Raw genomic sequence first — 20,650 nt, 5'->3', positions numbered from 1 at the left:
CACTTGCTACTTGTCCCCAACCTGCTCCAATGCCCATCCTGTTTCCACTGAGATCCTGACTCCTGCTTTACTCTCTCTTCATCAAGATCTTGCTTCTGCCCTTAAGCCATGACCTGTGTGTAAGGCTCTCTCAAGACCTTCAACTCAAATTTACTCCTGGGGGTTTTCCAGCTTCTTATTCTCCCAGGCAGTACACTCCATTAGAATAGGTGTTCTCTTCTTAGCCCACAGACCTCATCGAAGTCCACCCAAGTCACCCTATAAGGATCAGAGGGACAAAGGAGAAACTCAAGTAGGTTCAGCTGTGATCAGGGTCCTGCAGAGCTTTCCAGTAGCAACCCTCTGTCAAACAAGCCAAACATAAAGTCTCCTCCAGATAAGTCAAGGTCTAGAGTGAAATAGTTCTAACCTGCCTTTACAGCTTAATTTCCCACTACTTCCCTACATGTCTTCTATGGTTCTAGAAAAACAGAATTACTACTATACTTCATGTTCTCTGAATATATTGCACATTTTTTTCTCTATATATCTTTGTAAAGTTCTTCCTACCTAGAATCCTCATCCTTCTTACCACAACTGTAACACTAATTTCTACTTTTACCCGCTCTTTCAGAGCCAGGTCACACATTACCTTCACTTTAAGTAGTTTTTATAATCCCCTAAAGGGAATGATGGCTCTCTTCTTGAAAACCTAGTATCACTACTACATTATATGACACTATACCGTACATTGTATCGTATTGTATTATATAGTATTATATAGCACAGTATATATAAAATATGTATTTTTATCTTTATAGAACACATGTCATTGTATACTTACATATAACATATAGTGTATTTTACATATTATTTATGTTTATATATACACACACATTATTATATACTCATTCACTGCCTGTATTTTTATTTTGAACCCTCTATTAGGCTGTGGGCAACCTGTGCACAGGGGCTGTGCCAGACTCATCCCTGTGTCCTCTGCAGCACATAGTAGTTATGCAATAAATAGTTACTGAATTATTAACTATCTACCTATCATTGGATAGTGAATAAATCTCCAAGGTTCCTGGTTCATGAGCTGCTTTGTAACATAATTTTTATAGAAACCTTCATTAAATAGGACCTCGACATATTCATATACATAAGATAATTCACAATTTAAGAATAACTAAATATAGTAAAATAAAGGTAAGATTTTGACACATTTGGGATGAAAGTATACAGTCAGAAAAAAATGCCCCACAATTAGGCATCAGAAAAGTTTCATTTTCTTATGTAGAGTGTATATGTTAAGGCTAATTGTCAAAAGCTAATGACAAAAACCTGGATAATAACTTGTAAAAAGAAGGGCCTTGTTCACACACTAGGAAAGACCATTCTGAGATTAGACGCCACACCTTGATGACAAGTGCCTTCACAAAGTGTGACCATAAAAAAAAGTACATTGTACTTTGTGGTAAATTACTTAAGGAGGGAGACTGTGTTTTATTCATCTTTGAACCCCAATGGTGCCTGATGGATTAAAATCCAAAGATACTTGTTAAAATGAATAGACATTTAAATGACTGCTGTCCCATTTAAAATAAGCCACCTTGCAAGACTGATGCACTATAACAATAATTTCCTTCATTTCAAAGAGTGTACATTGTTCTCTACCATCTATGACTGCAAGTTACAACTTTTTAGCCTGAGATTCAAGTCCTCTCACAATTCTCTTTCCATTTTTAAAAGTTCGTTTCCCACTTCTTTCCTTCGAGCATTTTCTCTGCCAGTCAGATTGAACTTCCTGATTTTACACTTGCTTGCCTCTGTTATCTCTGGTCTTCTTATGTCATTTATCATTTTCTTCATTGATCGTATCTTTTACACAGCTTGTCTCTCTTACCAGGTTATAAGTTCCTTATATCAGAGACCATACCCTATATATCTTTAATGATATTTTATTTATTACCTAGCACAACATGGTAGACACACACACACACACACACACAAAATCTGTCAAAGGAATTACCGAATGTATAAATAAAACCGAAAGAGCTCAAATCTGGAAACTATGACAAGCCATAGAAGAAAAATATTTCCTTAATTTATAGTTGCATTCTTAAATATAAGTAGGCATTAAAAATACCTGGGAAACTTGTTAAACATGCAAATTCCTGGTGTTATATGTCATAAGGGGACTTGAAGGAATACCAAGAAGCAACTGTAATTGCCTAATAAGATGGAATAAACTCCTGAGCCACTGTTGAGAGGAAAGAGGACAGGAAGGAAAAAACAGACTCAAGAGGATCGCAGGCACACTCCTGGCCATGGGAGTCATCATCAAACTCTTCCTTTGTAGGAAAGTCATTTCTTGGCTGGTTTTCCTTACATCTAATCTTTGACTTTTGAAATCAGGATGACAAATGTGTTTATTTTAAGTTCCATTCACTTAAATGTACATAGAGAAGCTATGACTATTTTTCTCAGAACACTTTGCAGAGATATACCATATTTCAAAACGCACAATACATAGGCTGAATCATAAAAACTTTTTATCCAATAAAGCTCTTTGAAAAAATGTCACTATATGTTAGATATTGCAAAAGATAAGCTCTGGTTATAAAGCAGCCAGGTACTGAGAGAAGTAACGTATTCTTTTTAGATTATTTCAAACAGAGGATATGAATTACAGGAAGGCTTCAAGTGGTTAAGAAGAAAAGAGTTTTGCCTTTCAGAAGTTTATAAAATGCCAGTATTCTAAACTTCATACACTGAACTCCTTAGGGTAGTCCGATATAGTACACGCTATCTGTCACTTCTCTATCCATTTGGCAAAGACTACATAGAGACAAATGTTACAGAGGCTCAAAAATGGAGACTTCTGAAAAAATGACCAAAGCCAGAAATAAAGTTGTACTAATTAGAAAACAAATAATTAAATGGCCAAACCCGAATGTTATGTGCTGCTGAAAAGAGAGAGATTTCTAAGGCACACCATCTGTTTTACAGTTTTTGATTTTGCTGTACTACAAATCTCCTCAGAACGGTTTTGCAAGGATTTAGCTGCTAGCTCATTTGCACAATTACTTTAGGCCAGAAAGACTTACTGCACAGAATCATTTGGAGATCAACACATTCACAGAAGAGGGCAGATATAACCCAGCTTTCAGTGAAAACTGGATTTTTAGTCCTTCAAGGAAAAAATATTATTCAAAACAATGATTGGAAATTGCCAAAGAAAAACTAGAGAGTTGAAAAGAAGAGTGATATCACTATAAGTTTCTGATATGTATCTAAACTTACCTGGGCCCTCAGGGTCACCATCAACCCCTCTGTTGGCCAGTCTAATGGAAACTCTTCATCTCGTCTTGACATCTTGGCAGCATTTAACTGGGAGCTGACTGTTCTCACTTTCTCCAACATTCTTCTCACCTAACTTTGCTGGCACCACTCTCCCGATTTTCTTCTCTCCACATCGGCCATCCCTTCTCAGCCCCCATGGCTGGTGTCTCCTCTTCTGAATGTTGTAGTATCCAACGGCAGGCTGCTGGGGCCTCTTCTCCTTTCTGTCTTTTCTTCCTAACTTATCTCTGCAGCCTAATGACTTTACATGGCGTCTATACACTCATGATTCCCAAATTTATATCTCCAGCTCGGACTTCCCCAGTTCCAGACTCATATATTCGATTATCTATTTAATATTTCCACTTGGATGCCACATGGGCATCTCAGACTTTGCATATCTAGTATGGAACTCTTGATCTACCACCCTCACCCTGGAAAAAAAACCTATTTTTCCCACAGTGTTCCACATCTCAGTAAATGGCACCATCATGGTCCCACCAGCTATTACAGCAAAATCTGGAAGTCATCCTTGATTCCTCCCTTATCCTCATTCCTCATCTAAGCCACCATCAAGTCCCGTCACTATATCTAAAAAACATACTGCATTTATTATTCTCCAACTCTGTTGCTACCACCCCATCCAAGCCACCATCATTCTGCAACAATGCTACTACAATGTAAGCATACCAGCAACAGTACGTTGCACTGTGTCTAGCAAATAATAGATGTACAATAATATTTTCACAGATGAATACTGCTTAGCAATAGTTCCCAGGTGTCTTTAGAAATCTCCAAACTCAGTTCTTGGACATTTTCTGAGATACCTACAGACCTATTCACTTATTGAATCATTCGCTCATTCAACAATTATTGAGTATAGATTAATGGTATTAGGCCCAATAACATATCTGACAGTGTCTCAAAGATGACAGAAGTTTGTTTCCTGCTCATGAAAAAGTCTGGAGGTGGGTAGTCAAGGGCTGGCACGGGGGCTCTGTGAGCTAAAAGCCCTGCTTCCTTGCATCCTGTTGCTCTGCCATCCTCAGTTTATGGATTCCACCTTATGGTCTAATATGGCTAGTCAAACTCCAGCCATCCCATCTGTATTCCATTCACCGGGAAAGAAGATGAACCTGAGGAATGCCATATGCCCTCCATTCAAGGACACTTCCCGAAAATTGCTCCTACTTCTGCCATCATGATAACTAACAAAAACTAGGGATAACCAGCAACGAAGACTAGATAGCAGTGTTTCCAGCTAGTGAGGATCCTCGTTACCACAGAACAAAAAGAGGATAAATATGGAGAAGTAGCAGCTTCTTCCAAGGTTCCTATTGTGACCAGGTAATGCTCTGGTACAGGAATACAAAGCTCGGTAAGGTACAGGGTCTATGCTGAAGGCAATAAGTCTGATGGGGGAAGCAACATGTAAATGAATAATTACTCAAGATTTCAGGCCAGGTAACAGCCACTCTTAGAAGATCTTGGTTTTTCTAAGTCCCCAAAGATTCCTTGCGTCCAAAGAGTTGAAAGAGAAGTGGACTCTTCCAGGCTTTACGTCACTTGTCTAAACAGACTGTTTCATTATTAGTTTTCATATGGGGCATTTCCCAGCTCTCCTCTACCAGACTTGATACCGTCATGGCATGGAGCAAAGAAGAGTTCATTTAAGCCTCTATAAACATTTATAAACAACTGTGGTAATAGTTTTAATAGTTTGAAAATACCCATTTCAGAAATGTGTTAAGACTCAATAATTTTTTAACTTGTCAGAAGATGAAACTACTTGGCTGTTTTAGGACTATATATAAACTACAAGACCAAATTAAAAAAAAAAAAAAAAAGCAATGGTAGCATGTCCAAAAGAAAAAAAAGAAGTAATATTGTAACTTACTGTTATCCACTGGTTATCTAGTAGTTCCTTAGCTGTGATTCTGTGAGCAGGATCTACTTTCATAAGCTGTTTCAAAACACTTTTAGCTGCAAATAAGGGGAAATCCTGAAAATCTTATCTTAACTACAATTAATACCATACATTTTCCAGTTTATTTAGGATTAGGTCTATATGACATGAAGGGAAGATTCCAATTATAAAATAAATATCATCAGAATAAATGGCTAATTAATAAAGTTTCAGGCCTAAAGTGAGGTTTTATTGCCCGGATTTGCTGGTTTATGATCTACAGTAAAACTGGGCTGGACGATCAGCAACTTCCTCTTCAATTTTTATTATGTAATTTCTGTTTTTGTTGGAAGTTTTGACTACAACAATCACAGTGAAGAGATCACTATTCCACAAGTAAACAGTGTTTATTTCTACAAGTAAATTTAATGACGAAAACAGAGATTGAGAGTATTTGAATTATTGGCCAAGTTTTTTATATTACATACATTTGCTTTAGTAAATAATGACAGATCTATACTTACCACAATCACTTATGGACTCCCAGACTGGATCTTCAAAATGTAGTTCTCCCTTTCTTATTAGCTCAAAAAGCTTCTCTTCTGAGCTTGCCAAAAACGGTGGTTCTCCACATAATCTACCACAAAGGCAATCATTTTGTTTAGATTCTTTTTAAATAATCAAAATGAAGCTTTTAAAAATTAAGTTTCCACAGAACTTGGAAATAGTGGTGCTTCAAACTTAAGTGAAGGATAGCTAGAGGTGGGTATCTCCCTCTGGAGGTAGAAATGGGAGCAAAGGAGGTTTTGCAAGATCAGTGACAGGACCTTATATACACTGAAATCTCCAGATCTGCACATGACCCAAAGGTCTTCCAGATGGGGAAAACTAAGCTTAAACAGGACCAAAATACAAGCAGGTGTGTGATTTTAAGTGCACAAATAATAGTGGAGATACACTTCAATGTGAGCAAAGGTAAGGTAGTGCTTAAGGTACATAATTCAAACTGGACTTAGGGGAAAATATATTGAGTTATCAGAGTCCAGTGAGAGTTTTCAGAGTCTAATGATCCTGTAAGGGTTTTATCCATGGTAAAATACTATACCAATGTTAGTAAAAATAAACTAAGAATAACCCTGGGGTCTATAGGCTCTGAGTCAAAGCCAAAAATCCATTAAAAAGGCAACAACTCTTCAAAAATGGTATACAAAATGAAGACAATCTGGATGATGATGGTTTGACCCTTCAGTCTGGAATGAAAGCTGAGCATACATAATGACCAATATCAGTAAAACCACCAGCAGTATGTATGAAGTAAACCTGGGCTTGAGGCACATTCTGTAATACAGGGACTGTGTGTGTTCAGAATCTTGTAAAAGGAAGTACTGTATTGGAGCGCCTGGGTGGCTCCATCGGTTAAGCCTCCAACTCTTGATTTCGGCTCAGGTCATGCATGATCTCAGGGTCATGCGATTGAGCCCCGAGCCCAGAGACAGCTTTGCACTGAGTGTGGAGTCTGCTTGTCCCTCTCCCTCCCCCTCAGCCCCTCCCCACCTTGTGCACATGTGTGCGCGCTCTCTCTCTAAAATAAATAAATAAAAAATATATTTTTTTTTAAAAAGGAAATTTTGTACTATATTTTAGAAAAAGCATGGCAAGCCTGTGCTTCAGTAAGTAATCCAGTCCAAAACTGCAAGAACTTGCTTAAAAGTTGAGTTCAGTTCCTCATAATACATTCTGGACAAATGTTAGCTATCATCTTTATTGTCAACCCCAACAGCTGAGTACAGCCCGGTAGCCAACAACCAGATTTTCCCAATGACAGCCAGACAGAAGCTGGACCTGGGCTCGTCACAGAGGCCACACTGTATGCCTGTTCTTCAACTCTCAGGATTAGATTTTTCCACTTTATTACTGAGAGAATAAAATGATATAATCCCATTATACTGCCCAAATGCTAGCCTATTATGTACATAAGTATATGACCTCTAAGCCTCCTAGCAGTTAGATTTTTACTGATTTTTAAAGTTCCATTTTTAAGTTTTTTTAAAATCTTTGCCATGAGCATTTTTTGAATTAATCTAAATTTAATAAATATTTTATGTGATAATGAGGACGATGATGACGACTTCCTAGGGGAAACAGTTGCTTTCATCCTTGTAGTTTATCAACCTAGGCTGGAAAACAGAGTTTTTCATTTGCAGTAGCTTCTTGTTAAGAGATCAGTATTTATCAAATTGTTCTGCAATCTCTTATTTTAATACTTTTTATTTCTCCAGCTTGTTCTGACCTTCCTCTCTCCGATCTTATTTGCCTCACTAGTGTTTAGCTTTAAAATGCAATAAAAAAAAAAGGCCAGAAAAATGGTCTTATCTACAATTACTATCTATTATAACAAGTACAGGCCAGCAAAAGCCCAGCTCATTGAGTCTGTTAACATCCAGTGATATGCACATTCACCAATTTCTTAGCTGTTCCTGCATTGCCTGACTAGCATGCAACTATAGCTTAAGGGCTGTGTTTAAAAAATCCCCCTTTTTTCTGTCCTTTGCAATTTTACTTTCACAAAATGTATCTAATGGTTGGTCAATCAGCAGCATATGAAATTTTATGACAGCAATTTTCTGCACATCCAGAAAAGGGAATCCAAGACATGAAAAATGCCTCTAAAGCCTTTCTATTATTTTCTGTTGCCTATGTCTTAGGAATCACAACAACAGAGGATAGTACCCGTGCAGAGTATTTATGTTAATTTCACCTTGAGAAAGTATGTTATCATTGTCCAATTAAGCAGAAATAAATCAGGGGTAACTGATAAACAAGAAAATACCCCCCCTGGAGAAGGTAGTATGTTTATGCCCTTGGTGAAAGAAATTATCTGTAAGAACACCGGGCTCAGGCAAATTAATGAATAGGCACTGATTAGCTAAGTAAGAGTCTACCGTAAAGGAAAAAAAGATGTCATTATGATGATATGCAGCCGTGCTCTGAAGCAGAAAAATTAAAATTATATCTTTAAGAAGGAGAAAAAATTTTAGGTATGTACTACACTATCACTTTCTTTAACAACAAATTCAAACTAAGCAGCAGCAAACACCCCATGAATTGTGTAATAATAGATTACATATATTATGTTTGACTTGTCTGGAAATTCTTACAAGTATAAAACACTAAATTAAAATAGTGATTTTTTTTTTAAAGATTTTATTTATTTATTTGAGAGAGAGAATGAGATAGAGAGAGCATGAGAGTGGGGAAGGTCAGGGGGAGAAGCAGACTCCCTGCTGAGCAGGGAGCCCGATGTGGGACTCGATCCCAGGACTCCAGGATCATGACCTGAGCTGAAGGCAGTCGCTTAACCGACTGAGCCACCCAGGCGCCCAAAATAGTGATATTTTTAATTAAAAACTAAGGCTCAGAATTTTTACGGTATGATTCTAATTAGCACAAGACAGTGATCAAAAACTTTGTGAATACGTGTATACTTTATGCAATCTAAGCAGTGATGTGTGTTGACCATCTGAGTTACAGCTACAATCACATCTTCCAATTTCTACTGCCTGTGTATTCCATTTCACAGCACTGTGAAAATGTAACTACTCTGATGTCAATATTTAGAAATGATCTGGAAGAGGTAGTGCACAGTGAAATCTTCAATATGACCATAAAACTAATGTTGCGTCCGTGTAAAAATGTTCATACTCACCACAAGGCAGAACAATGGCCACTAACTTTTCAGAACACCTCTTAGACAATTTGCTTTAATTCAATTTAACAAACATATACTGAGCACTGACTACATGCCTACTATTGTACCAGATATGAGGGATGCAAAGATGAATAACATAAGATCTCTGTCCTTCATGGAATTTAGACCAAGGAAAACAAAAACAGAGAAAAAATATACATAATCTAATAATTATATTACAATAGTATAATCTAATTTTTAAAAGTGCTATAAAAACATAGGAAAGTGAACAAGTCTGTCCAATTCACACATGTGCAAACTTTCCTGGTGAAATATTATTGTTTTTCTTTCAGTGTTATTGTTTTGCATGCATTTTTTGCATGTTGCTTTAAATCCTCTGTGGAGTGTGGGAATGTATATACATAATGAGTGCAGTAACTCTGCTGGGGTAGATAGGAGTTAGGGAAACAGAAGGTGTTAATGTTTGAGCTGGAGGGCCCAGGAGAAAGGTTAGTAGAGAAGTAAAAACAATTGTAAGTGGAAGGAACTGCATGAGCAAAGACTCAGAGACATGTGATACAGGGTATGCGAATCATGAAGAATGGTCTAGAGTTGCTGCACATAGAGCAGGTGCATGGGATACACAGCTAGCCCGAGACTGGAGAGGCATGCTGGAGCCAGGTCATGGGAGACTTGCCGTCATGCCATGCTGGGAGGCTCTGACATTCTTCTATAACAAGGCAGAATTATCAGAAGTTGGGAATCAGAAAAGTAGTACAATCAGATGGTGATTTAGGAAGATAATCCTGACAGCAATGTGAAGGATGAACTGGGGAAGGAGAACGGAGGCAGGGAGAACAGTCAGACAGACATTGTAATATTCTAGAAGATGGGTCATCAGGAGAAATGATACAAGTGAGGAGAAATAATACAAGTGAAGAGAAATGAAGGAAGAGGTGAGGACACTGCAAAGGAAAAATGAACAGGACGTGGGGTTTGATGGAATCTTGAGAGTGAGACAGAAGGAAGAGCCAGAAACAGCGATGTTTTCAGTAGCAGTAAGAGGATTGGAAACTATAGAATAGTCCCCAGATCCTGGGCTGAACTCCTGTCTAGTTAGTGTTCACTTCTCACATATGCCAGGTCCATAGGGCAGCTAAGTGCCAGGCCCCAGTACCTCTCTCTATCCGATGGGCTATAACTGAATCTCTGGAGAAAGTACAAAGAAACTTTCTGGTCTGTAACAAAAGATCAGAGAGGTGTTAAGCAAGTTTTTCACTTGGCTCAGGTATTGTAGCATTTATAGGTCCATGAAAAGCAAACCTGTATGTTATAAATTTATAGTATTAAAAAACTATCTAATGGATGTCACTGACAACTAATAAGAGAGCTTTTAGAATGGCTTCCCAATTGTTTTTTCAGTCACTTTTTAAAAACTATATTGCCGAGTTTTCATTTAAAATCTCTGTAATTCTAGTCTGCTGTTAGAGACTACCAATTCATTTTAAACTGCACATTTAGCAGGCTACTTACAGAAGGTACATTATGACACCTATGCTCCAAATGTCACACTGCTGGCTATAGTCGTGGGCATTGATAACTTCAGGGGCTGCCAAATAAGCAGAAATGAAATAATATTAATAATACAATAAATGAAGTTTAAATGCTTAAACACAAAGCATGAAAACTGTGCTGATGTGTTGTAATTTATTCCCCCACAGGGAAAAAGAGAACCAACAGCAGATGTTAAATGAATAATGTACAGGCCTGAACAATTGATGTCACTGTACCCTCACTCCTGTCATTTAGCTTCTAATGGAACGATGGCATAAACTGTGTAACTAAATGTACTGCTCTCCATTCCTTTGAAATTGTTAAGAAATGATTTTGCAAAGATTGTGTAGTTATAGTAGAAGACAACAATATCTCAGTTCTTTTCCCAAAATAGAATTGAATACATGCCTTAAGTGGATATAATTTAAAGCAAGCCCAATATGTGGAAATCTGGATTCACAGAGAAACTAAGATAAATGGTTATAAATCATTTTAGTAAAATAATAATAATAATAACATCACTCCTATGACAGAATATGAATTATTTTCCGCATTTTCTAAATGAGAAAACTAAGACAAAGAGAGAGCTCCTACAACATAACCGGATAAAAAAGCCAACTAGGACTAGGATCCGGGTACTCCTGACTCCCCAACTCTGTGCTCCATACTTTACAATGTGTTCACAATAGGGTTCCTTTAAACAATCTTCTCACAGTAGTTGTGTGTGTCTGTGTGTGTAGTTTTTTGTTTTGTTTTGTTTTGTTTTACTTTAAGGTAGCACATTTTAATGATTAGATTATAATGGCTGGCTTGTTAAGTGGCTTTTAAAATGTCACATATGGTATTTCAGGAATAGTCTATTGTGCCTTTATGGCTAGGGGTCAAATATCTTTCTTTAAGGAAAAAGAAAGAATAAAACAGATGTAAACATAAAAATGAAATATAGATGTATATATTTCAATAGAACTTTAATGTTTACAAAGCACTTTTTTATAAATTATGTTATTTGTGTAAATCATGTGAAGAATCTTGCGAGATGGGTATGTAGACATTCAGCTCACTTTGCCAGTGAGGAGACTAAGGTTCCGGTGTATGAAGTGACTTGCCTCAAGTTACACAGCTACAGAGTGCCTCCCACATAAAAGGTGGTTTTATTTTAGAAAAGTTTCATTCTCCTGCCCTACACACACACACACACTCACACACACATTCACACACACACTCACACACACCTTCTATAAAAGCAAACAGCATTTCACTTCCTCTGCCTCTTGTCAAAGGAACTAAAAATCAACCAAAAGGAAACAAAAAGGAAAGAGAAGAAACAATGAGCAAAGGCTCAACAATAGATAATTAACAAAACTGAGTTATTCATTTCCATATCATTGAAAATTACTTAGCATTTATTTTCCTCTAAGCAACTATTATTCCTTACCTCTACTTACACTCTTTAAATACTGAATCCCTAAAGGTCAAGTGGCTCTTGAACAGTGAGTCACTGACAAGGGCAAGTCTGTGACTAGCGTCCACACTGGGTGCCCTGCACAGCGGGGGCCGGGATGGCGGCCTGGGTCCCTCAGAGCCGTCTTAACGACGGGGCTGTTTCCACGTGCGCTGCCATCACAGCTCTCACAGGAAGGCGGAGGCCACAGTAACAGTGCCAAGGAGCCATTTAGGAAGTCAGCAAAGCTCCACAAACCATCTGTCTTCTCTCTTGTTCTCTCACTTGTTATCAGTGTAGACAGCTAATAAGCAGGCATAAAACTCAGGGTGCTTGGATATATTTTCCCCATGTAACTACAGACCAGATGTCTTTTGCCAACAGGAGGATATGAACAGAATCTAAAGTAGCCTTTTCCCAAACAAGATAAAACAGTTTCAAAACTTAATACATCAAGGAGGCAAAAAAAAAAAAAAAAAACCCAAAAAACAAAAAACCAAATACAGAACTAGGTATACTCCTCGGCAATAAAATGAATAAACTACTGATACGACATGGGTAAGTCTCAAAATCATGACATGGAACAGATGAAGACAGACACAAGAATGTACGCTGTCTGGTTCAATTTAAATAAAGTTCTAGACAAGCAAAATTAAGTTTTGGTGATAAAAATCATCAATGGTTCCTGCGGTCTGGGTGGGAGACTAACAGAGAGGAACACAAAGGAATTTTCTGTGGTGATAGAGATGTTCTATACCTTCATTGAGGTGGTGATTACATAAGCATATGCATTTGTCAAAAGTCATCAAACTTTGTACACTTAAAATTTGTGCATTTTATTGTATGCAAATTATACTTCAATAAAGTAAGATATTTTTCTAAAGAAATCTACAAAAGGTAGAAAAAGATTTGTCAAAGCCCTGTCTTGGTGGATGACTTTAATAAATCTCTGTCTTAGAAATCAACAGAAGCAAACAAAATTAACAATATGGAAAGTTTAAATCACAAAGGTATCACATTTGATTTTATAAATACACACACAGAGAAATTTTTGTGGTCAACAATATCCAATGCAACATTTGCAAAAACCAACCATGTGTTCAATCACAAAAAACAATTTTAGAAGTTGAAAACCTTTAAGTCACAATTGCCTAGAACAATGAAGAACACCAGAAAGAAAAACCAAAAGGCTAGGAAAACTAACACATATTCACATGAAAATCAAATACATCCTAACAACCTGGAAAATTCTAAAAGCACTTCTAAATAATTCTTAGATTAAAGAAGACTAAAATGATAGACTATTAAGAAGTGAATAATAGTTAAAAAGAACACTGTCTAGCAAAAGAAATGGTCAAAGAAATACTCAGAGTGAAGAAAGAAATACACAGACTGAACATAAATAACCATTTAACTTATGGAAGTTAAAAAATAAACCAAAAGAAAATAGAAGGAATCCAGAAAAATAAAAGCAGAAATTAATAAAAAAGTCAACCAAATAATATTAGACTTGAATTGGTTCTTTGAAAGCCCAATAAATTGTCCTAACCACTAAAAAATTTGATCAAGAAAAAAATGATTATTATTATTACAAGAGCTTAAATTGAGCACTCTCAGGTATTGTGCTAAGCTCTTTACATATATTTTCTCATTTAATTCTCATGTCAACCTGGTAAGAAAGATCTTATTATTACCATCCTAAGTATATCCTCTCCCCTTCCCTGTTTTATTTTTCTTCCTTAGCACTTCTCTCTAACATCCCAGGTAATAGCAGACATTTTACTTTTTTACTTTGTTTAATGTTTGCACCAACATGACATTTTTATACTTTGTTCACTGTTATATTCCCAATACCCAGGCCAGTCCTGACACAAAGTAGACCCTCAAAAATTTTTTGATAAATGGATGACATAATCCCCATCGTACAGATGTAGAACCACAACAAAAGCAGTTAAGTTGTTTGCCAAGGGCTCACCAGACTAAGTGACAGAGCTGGAATCCTGAGTTAGCCAGGTGATGTCACAGGCCATATTGCTTATCTTACATCACATGACTGTCTTAAAAAATATTAGGAATAATTAGGGTGATAGTCACAGATACATAGGAGAATCACAAAGTTATAATATATGCATATTTATGTCATAAAACTTAAAATCTCAATGTAATGAACAATTTTCTAGAAAAACATAAATTATCAAAATGATTCAAAAAGGTGTGGAAAACTTGAATAACCCAGTATAAATTGAAAATATAATAGAAACTTAATCTACCAAAAGGTACCAGGGCCAAAAAAATTTTAAGGGGAAATTTCATCAAACTAATAATTTATTAATATAACAGATAGTTTCTGTTACTTAAGTGATTCATGAGCATGCTATTTTTTAAATGAGGCTAGAGTAACACTAACATCAAAAAAGACAAGGGCAGCACAAAAGAAAGAAAGCTACACTCAAAGTCCTAAATAAAGTGGTGACAAACTGAATAAAGCAGTTTATTAAGCCAAGTGGAGTTTAATCTAAAAGTGCAAGGATGGTTCAACATTTTCAAAACCTATTAATGCAATTATTTCACTAATAAATTTAAAGAGAAAAATATAATCATCTCATAGGTACAGATTTGAATAGACATTTCATCAAAGAAGATTACGAACGACTAATAACTGCATGAAAAGATGCTCAACATCATTGGTCATTAGGAAAATTAAATTACCAAATTAAAAACCACAATAAGCTACTACTTCACACCCTTTACAGTGGCTATAATTAGAAAGAAAGGTAATTATCACAAGTCAACAAGGAGGGGTGCCTTGGTGGCTCAGTTGTTAAGCGTCTGCCTTTGGCTCAGGTCATGATCCCAGGGTCCTGGGATTGAGCCCCGCATTGGGCTCCCTGCTCTGTGGGAAGCCTGTTTCTCCATCTCCCACTCCCCCTGCTCGTATTCCCTCTTTTGCTGTGTCTCTCTCTGTCAAATAAATAAAATCTTTAAAAAAAAAAAAAGAGTCAACAAGGATACAACGAAACTGGAACCCTCATACATTGCTAGTAAAAAGGTCAAATGCTACTGCCACTTTGAAAAAAACATTTGGCAGTTTCTTAAAAAGTCAAACATAAAGGGGCAGGTGCCTGGGTGGCTCAGTCGGTTAAGCGTCTGCCTTCAACTCAGGTCATGACTCAGAGTCCTGGGATTGAGCCCTGCATCGGGCTCCCTGCTGAACGGGGAGCCTGCTTCTCCCTCTGCCTGCTTCTCACTCTGCCTCTCCCTCCCCCAACCTGTGCTCTCTCTAATAAATAAATAAAATCTTTTTTTATAATTTACGACCCAGCAACTTCACTTCTAGGTAGCTACCCAAGGAAAACATGTCCATGTTAAATTTTGTACACAAATGTTCATAGCAGCATTATCCATAATAGCCCCAGACTGGAAACAATAAACAAAATGTGGCATCGCCATACAACAGAGAACTGTTCAGAAATATAAAGGGATAGACTACAGGTACAAGAGGAAGATACTTCAAAAACATTACACTAAGTGAAAGAAGGCCAACATAAAAGACAACTTATGGTATGACTTCCTTTAGATGAAATGTACAGGAAAGGTAAATATAGATTCGTGGTTACCTGGGGATTGGGATGGGAATGAGATGAAGGACAAATGGGCATGAGGCAACCTTCTGGGGTAGAATTATTCTAAAACTGAAATGTGGTGATGGCTGAACAACTCTGTGAATTTAGAAAAATCACTGAATAGTACATTTTTTACGGCATTTAAATTGTACTTCGGTAAAGCTGTTAAAAGTCGCACTTAGAAAAATGATAAACGGTTGCTTTACAAAATATATTTAATCAGTAGCTTTAGGATGTACCATTTGATGGTAATAAAATTGGATAAGAATTGGAAAGAAGTAAAACACACACATGATTTCAGCATGAGTTAACAAAACCAATAATTAAGTTTGGGGTATGATTACCTAAGAGGTATAAACAACTATAAGAAGAGTCCAAAAAACCAATAAAAACTACAATCTTTAAAGATAAACTGTGAGAAAAATGCTAAAACAATGAAATTATTTGACCTAAGAAAAGAAAAAGTAGCTTGATCAGGGCCAGTAAGTCATATTGTGGCAAAATCAAATTGCTTGAGGTTTTTTTTTCTGTTTTTTTTTTTTTTTTTTTTAATTGTAGTTGACGTACAACATTATATTAGTTTCAGGTATATGACATAGTGATTTGACATTTATGTACATTACTAAATGATCACCATGAAAAGTCTAGTTTTGGCTAAGCCAAAATCAGTCACCTGGAAGAAAAAACCCAGCCACCTATTTTCCTGTCCCAGAGTTTACTCATTCTGAAGGCAGGAGTTCCACCACATTGTAATTGCTCTGTATTTAATTCAGAGATTCCTGCGGATGGAGGGGCTTTCCTTGTCTTACTACTAAGGACCTTGCTTTGGCTTCCCATCCACCCCTCTTTGTGAAGAAGAAACAAATCTGTGGTAAAGAGAAGCTTGGTTTCTCCTACCTGGAGCAAACACCCATGATACTGATTGCTCATTCCTTCTAATACAAAATTATTACAATATTATTGACTATATTCCCTATGCTATACTTTACATCCCCATGACTTATTTATTTTATAATTGGAAGATTATACCTCTTAATCCCCTTTACTTATTTTGCCCATCCACCCCTAAACTACCAGTTTGTTCTCTGTATCTACAAGTGTCTGTTTCTGTTTTATTTTGTTTGTTCATTTATTTTTTTAGATTCCACATTTAAGTGAAGTCATATGGTATTTTCTTCTCTCTGTCTTGTTTATTTAACTTAGCATAATACCCTCTAGGTCCATCTGTGTTGTTGCAAAAGGCAAGATTTCATTCTTTCTTATGGCTGAATAATAACACACACCCATACATACCACATCTTCTTTATCCATTCCTCTATTGATGGACACTTAGGTTGTTTCCATATCTTGGCTACTGTAAATAATGCTGCAATGAACATGGAGGTACACATATCTTTCCAAATTAGTGTCTTCATTTTCTTCAGATAAATACTCAGAAGTGGAATTATTGTATCATATGGCATTCCTATTTTTAACTTTTTGAGGAACCACCACACTGTTTTCCATCATGGTTGCGCCAATTTACATTCCCTCCAACAGTGCACGAGGGTTCCTTTTCTCCTCATTCTTGCCAACATTTGTTGTTTCTTGTGTTGTTGATTTTAGCCACTCTGACAGGAGTAAGGTGTTATCTCCTTGTGGTTTTGATTTGCATTTCTCTGATGTTGAGTGATGTTGACCATCTTTTCATGTGTCTGTTGGTCATCTATGTGTCTTCTTTGGAGAAATGTCTGTTCATGTCATCTGCCCATTTTTTTAATCGGGTTTTTTTTTTTGGTATTGAGTTTTAGGAGTTCTTTCAAGTCGTTCAAGTTTTAATTTACATTAGTGGTTCTACCTCTTTATATAGAAAGATCATTTTAAATCTACTAACTTACCCATATAGATAGGAGTCCCACATGTGGTCTGCAGCATGGCTTCACTCCTTCCATGCTTCTTCACTGCTAAGCCAAAATCAGTCACCTGGAAGAAAAAACCCAGCCACCTATTTTCCTGTCCCAGAGTTTACTCATTCTGAAGGCAGGAGTTCCACCACATTGTAATTGCTCTGTATTTAATTCAGAGATTCCTGCGGATGGAGGGGCTTTCCTTGTCTTACTACTAAGGACCTTGCTTTGGCTTCCCATCCACCCCTCTTTGTGAAGAAGAAACAAATCTGTGGTAAAGAGAAGCTTGGTTTCTCCTACCTGGAGCAAACACCCATGATACTGATTGCTCATTCCTTCTAATTAAACTTACCAGTTCAACATAGGAAGTTATATTTTGAAAGAAAGCATTTAACTTTTTCAGATAAAAAAGTTATTTTTAAAAACCTCTTTCATCGTAAAATACATTCTGGCCATAGTATGTTTATCGTCTATTTTTTATGACACTCAAGCTATGTTCCAGTTTAAAGCACTTTTATAAATGCAATCATTATCCTTGTCAGAATTCACAGAAACTGCCCCTTTTTATAATTATTTATAAGACACTATCTCTGATAAGTACCATCTTTTCTTTACTATGACTTCCTTTGTGTTTCTAGAGTTTACTAATTAAAACAATTACTACACTATTAAAAACTACAAGAAGCAAATTAACAGGTCAAAAAGTAACCGTAGAGCTACAAATCCACTGGAGGCCTGCTGCTGCAACTGCACTCTTTCTGCTCAGTTCCAAATCGGGGCCAGTACACATTCGGTTATTAAATATTCAGTATGTGCCCTTGGTCTTGTCTCCCAAGTTGGAACAGCCTTGGGCTGAAAGCAGAAAAACAGGCACATTTATTGATCATACAACCAAAGATAGGCTCTTGGTCCACAGACACTGAACGAAAAGTTTCCAGGGCCTTCTGGAATAAGAAAATGTTCCTATCAATATGTGATACCACTATTTTTCTAAATAGAAAAGTCAATTTCTCCAGGAGTTTTCACAATTACCCCACTTTGAGCATTATAATACGTATCCTTCTCCACAGAAAATCTACACAGATATCAAATATATAAAAGGTTTCATGATCAATTCAGTTCTTTAGAGAGCAATTATTCCTTCATTTACCAAATATTAAGTGAGCACATACTATGTTTTCAGGCATTACTCCAGGTACCAACAGTGAATAAAACATACATAATTCCTGCCCTCATAGAGTTTAAAATGAAAATATTCAAGAATATTTATTTACTTTGGTAAAACAACAATGCTGTTAAACCCGCTTATATTACATAGGGATTTAGCTTCTACAACAGAGTGAGTTATTCACAGACAACATTTTATTCCTAAATTAACACATTCATATATTTTGAAAGCAGCCGCTATTAAAGTGCTAAGTAATAAATAATGTATCCTATCATTTATTTGACATTAAGGAACACTTAATTTGAGTAAAGTCTTGAAGAATAAACACTTGGCACATTAACTGTGTTTAGGACATAAATATTAATACCCAGGAAAATTTTCAATGAGAAATACAGACTTTAGCATTAATTTAATATCAAAGGCACAGCCAAGGTGTGTTTTTTTTCTAAATCTGTAACACATTTACATCAAATTACCAGGCATAATTTTGAAATTAATTAGAATTCAGAGCATCTGTTTGCTTGCTATTAACTAATGATTTAGAACTATCCAAATGAATATGTATTTTAAAAAAGATTCAGTAGCACCATTTAACTTGTAAAATTATTCTTGTCAGTTACAACCTCTTATGTAAAATTTTATTTTTTTTCTAGCACAAGCCACTTATTTTGCTGCTCAAAAACTTCCAAAATGTATCTAAAAAGAGGACGTACTTTGCTACTTTGCTATCAAATTGTTTATAGGCAAATATTTACCATGATTTCTAATACCTTACCTTTATGTTTAAGTTCATTTCATTGTTATCATCAATAAAGCTGCTTTTAACCATTATGTTTTCCAGTTTTAGATCTCTATGTACTATATCTACCAAGAAAATAAACAACAAATCAAATGAATAGTGCATAATGGAAAAATAGAGGGGACACAAATAGAACAAATAAATATATTTGACAAATTAATGTCCCACTGTTAAAAACTTCAAGGAGGGTCAAGCATAATTCTGCCCTGTTCCTTCCCTTATATTCCAATCCCTTTTCTTCACAGGTTTATCCTTAAGGAGGCATTTTCTTTGACTCCCTCCTCTTTCCCCATCCCCCTGCTGCCCTGGAGGCTTCTCTTTGTGACCAGTGGCCTGGTGAGCGGGGAGGTGGATCCTGCCCAAGGTCAAGCATTCCAGGCAGAGGGAGACAAAAGTAGTTACAAACCCAGTAAGGTTTCCTATATCCTTAGGTCTTCAAATAGAGAATTACTTACTTATTTCCATGCGTATGTTGTCAATCTACACATTTAACATACTGCAACTTGACTATGTGTATACACATTACACTTATTTCAATGTATTTTTCTATAACATGAGCACATACTTTCCTAGTCTTTATATGTTAAAATGAAAACAAACAAATGGAAACCCTGAGACACAAAATTTCCAGTTGAACATGTCAGACATCAGGCAGGATTTTTATGCGCTTGCAAATAATCATGCACCAAGCACTTCTGTTGCAAATAACTAACTCAGTTCATATCCATAGCAATCATTTCCCTCCACATAAAAAGTTACATGTATCGCTGCTGGAAAAATGCAGCTGAGGAGCCCTGGACTGGCGACCCTAGCCAACCATTTACAGTTCCCTAACACAGCTCCCAGAATGTGTTTGTGGAATGTGTGCTGCTGACCTCTTCTTACGTAAGTACAGCACAGCAAGTCTCCCTTCTGCCTCCATTGTTCTTCTTTTTCATTGTTTTCTTTGCTATTCTCGCCCACTTCAGAGTATTTCTAAAAAGTTCCATGAAAAAATCCTGCTGAAATTTTGGTTGGCATTATACTGAATTTATAGCTTAAAGTGGGAGAATTGACATTAGCATCATAGGAGGCCCTGGGTTTCCTGTCTTTGCAAAAATTGCTGCCGCTGCCTGGAAGGCCCTCCCTTCTTTTTTGTCTGAGACTGTATTCCTCAGCCCCAATTCTGTTTTCCTCTGTGAATCCCTCCCTGACTTTCCAAATCAAACAAGGCACTGATGCTCCTAATGTTCCTTGTGCTTTCTATGACTCTCCATTAGAG

General features: G+C 36.6%; 1 protein-coding gene across 5 annotated transcripts in view; it reads right to left on the bottom strand.

Annotated features, from left to right (window-relative positions):
• The window catches only part of STK33 (serine/threonine kinase 33), a 158,485-nt gene that overhangs the window by 36,090 nt on the left and 101,745 nt on the right, over positions 1-20,650 (bottom strand). For 4 of the 5 annotated variants that reach the window (XM_034995438.1, XM_034995437.1, XM_034995439.1 and 1 more), the window contains 5 exons: positions 19,366-19,454; positions 17,414-17,498; positions 10,452-10,527; positions 5,755-5,867; positions 5,222-5,307 (listed from right to left, as the gene is read on the bottom strand). In XM_034995438.1, the coding sequence (XP_034851329.1) occupies positions 5,222-5,307; positions 5,755-5,867; positions 10,452-10,527; positions 17,414-17,498; positions 19,366-19,454 (449 nt within the window). The remainder of the gene's footprint in view (positions 1-5,221; positions 5,308-5,754; positions 5,868-10,451; positions 10,528-17,413; positions 17,499-19,365; positions 19,455-20,650) is intronic. The other variant, XM_034995441.1, reaches the window with a different exon arrangement.

This window comes from Mirounga leonina, unplaced genomic scaffold, assembly GCF_011800145.1.
Source record: "Mirounga leonina isolate KUSES-001 unplaced genomic scaffold, KU_Mleo_1.0 Mir_92, whole genome shotgun sequence".
Taxonomy (NCBI): domain Eukaryota; kingdom Metazoa; phylum Chordata; class Mammalia; order Carnivora; family Phocidae; genus Mirounga; species Mirounga leonina.
This window is presented reverse-complemented; position numbering and strand designations above follow the sequence as displayed.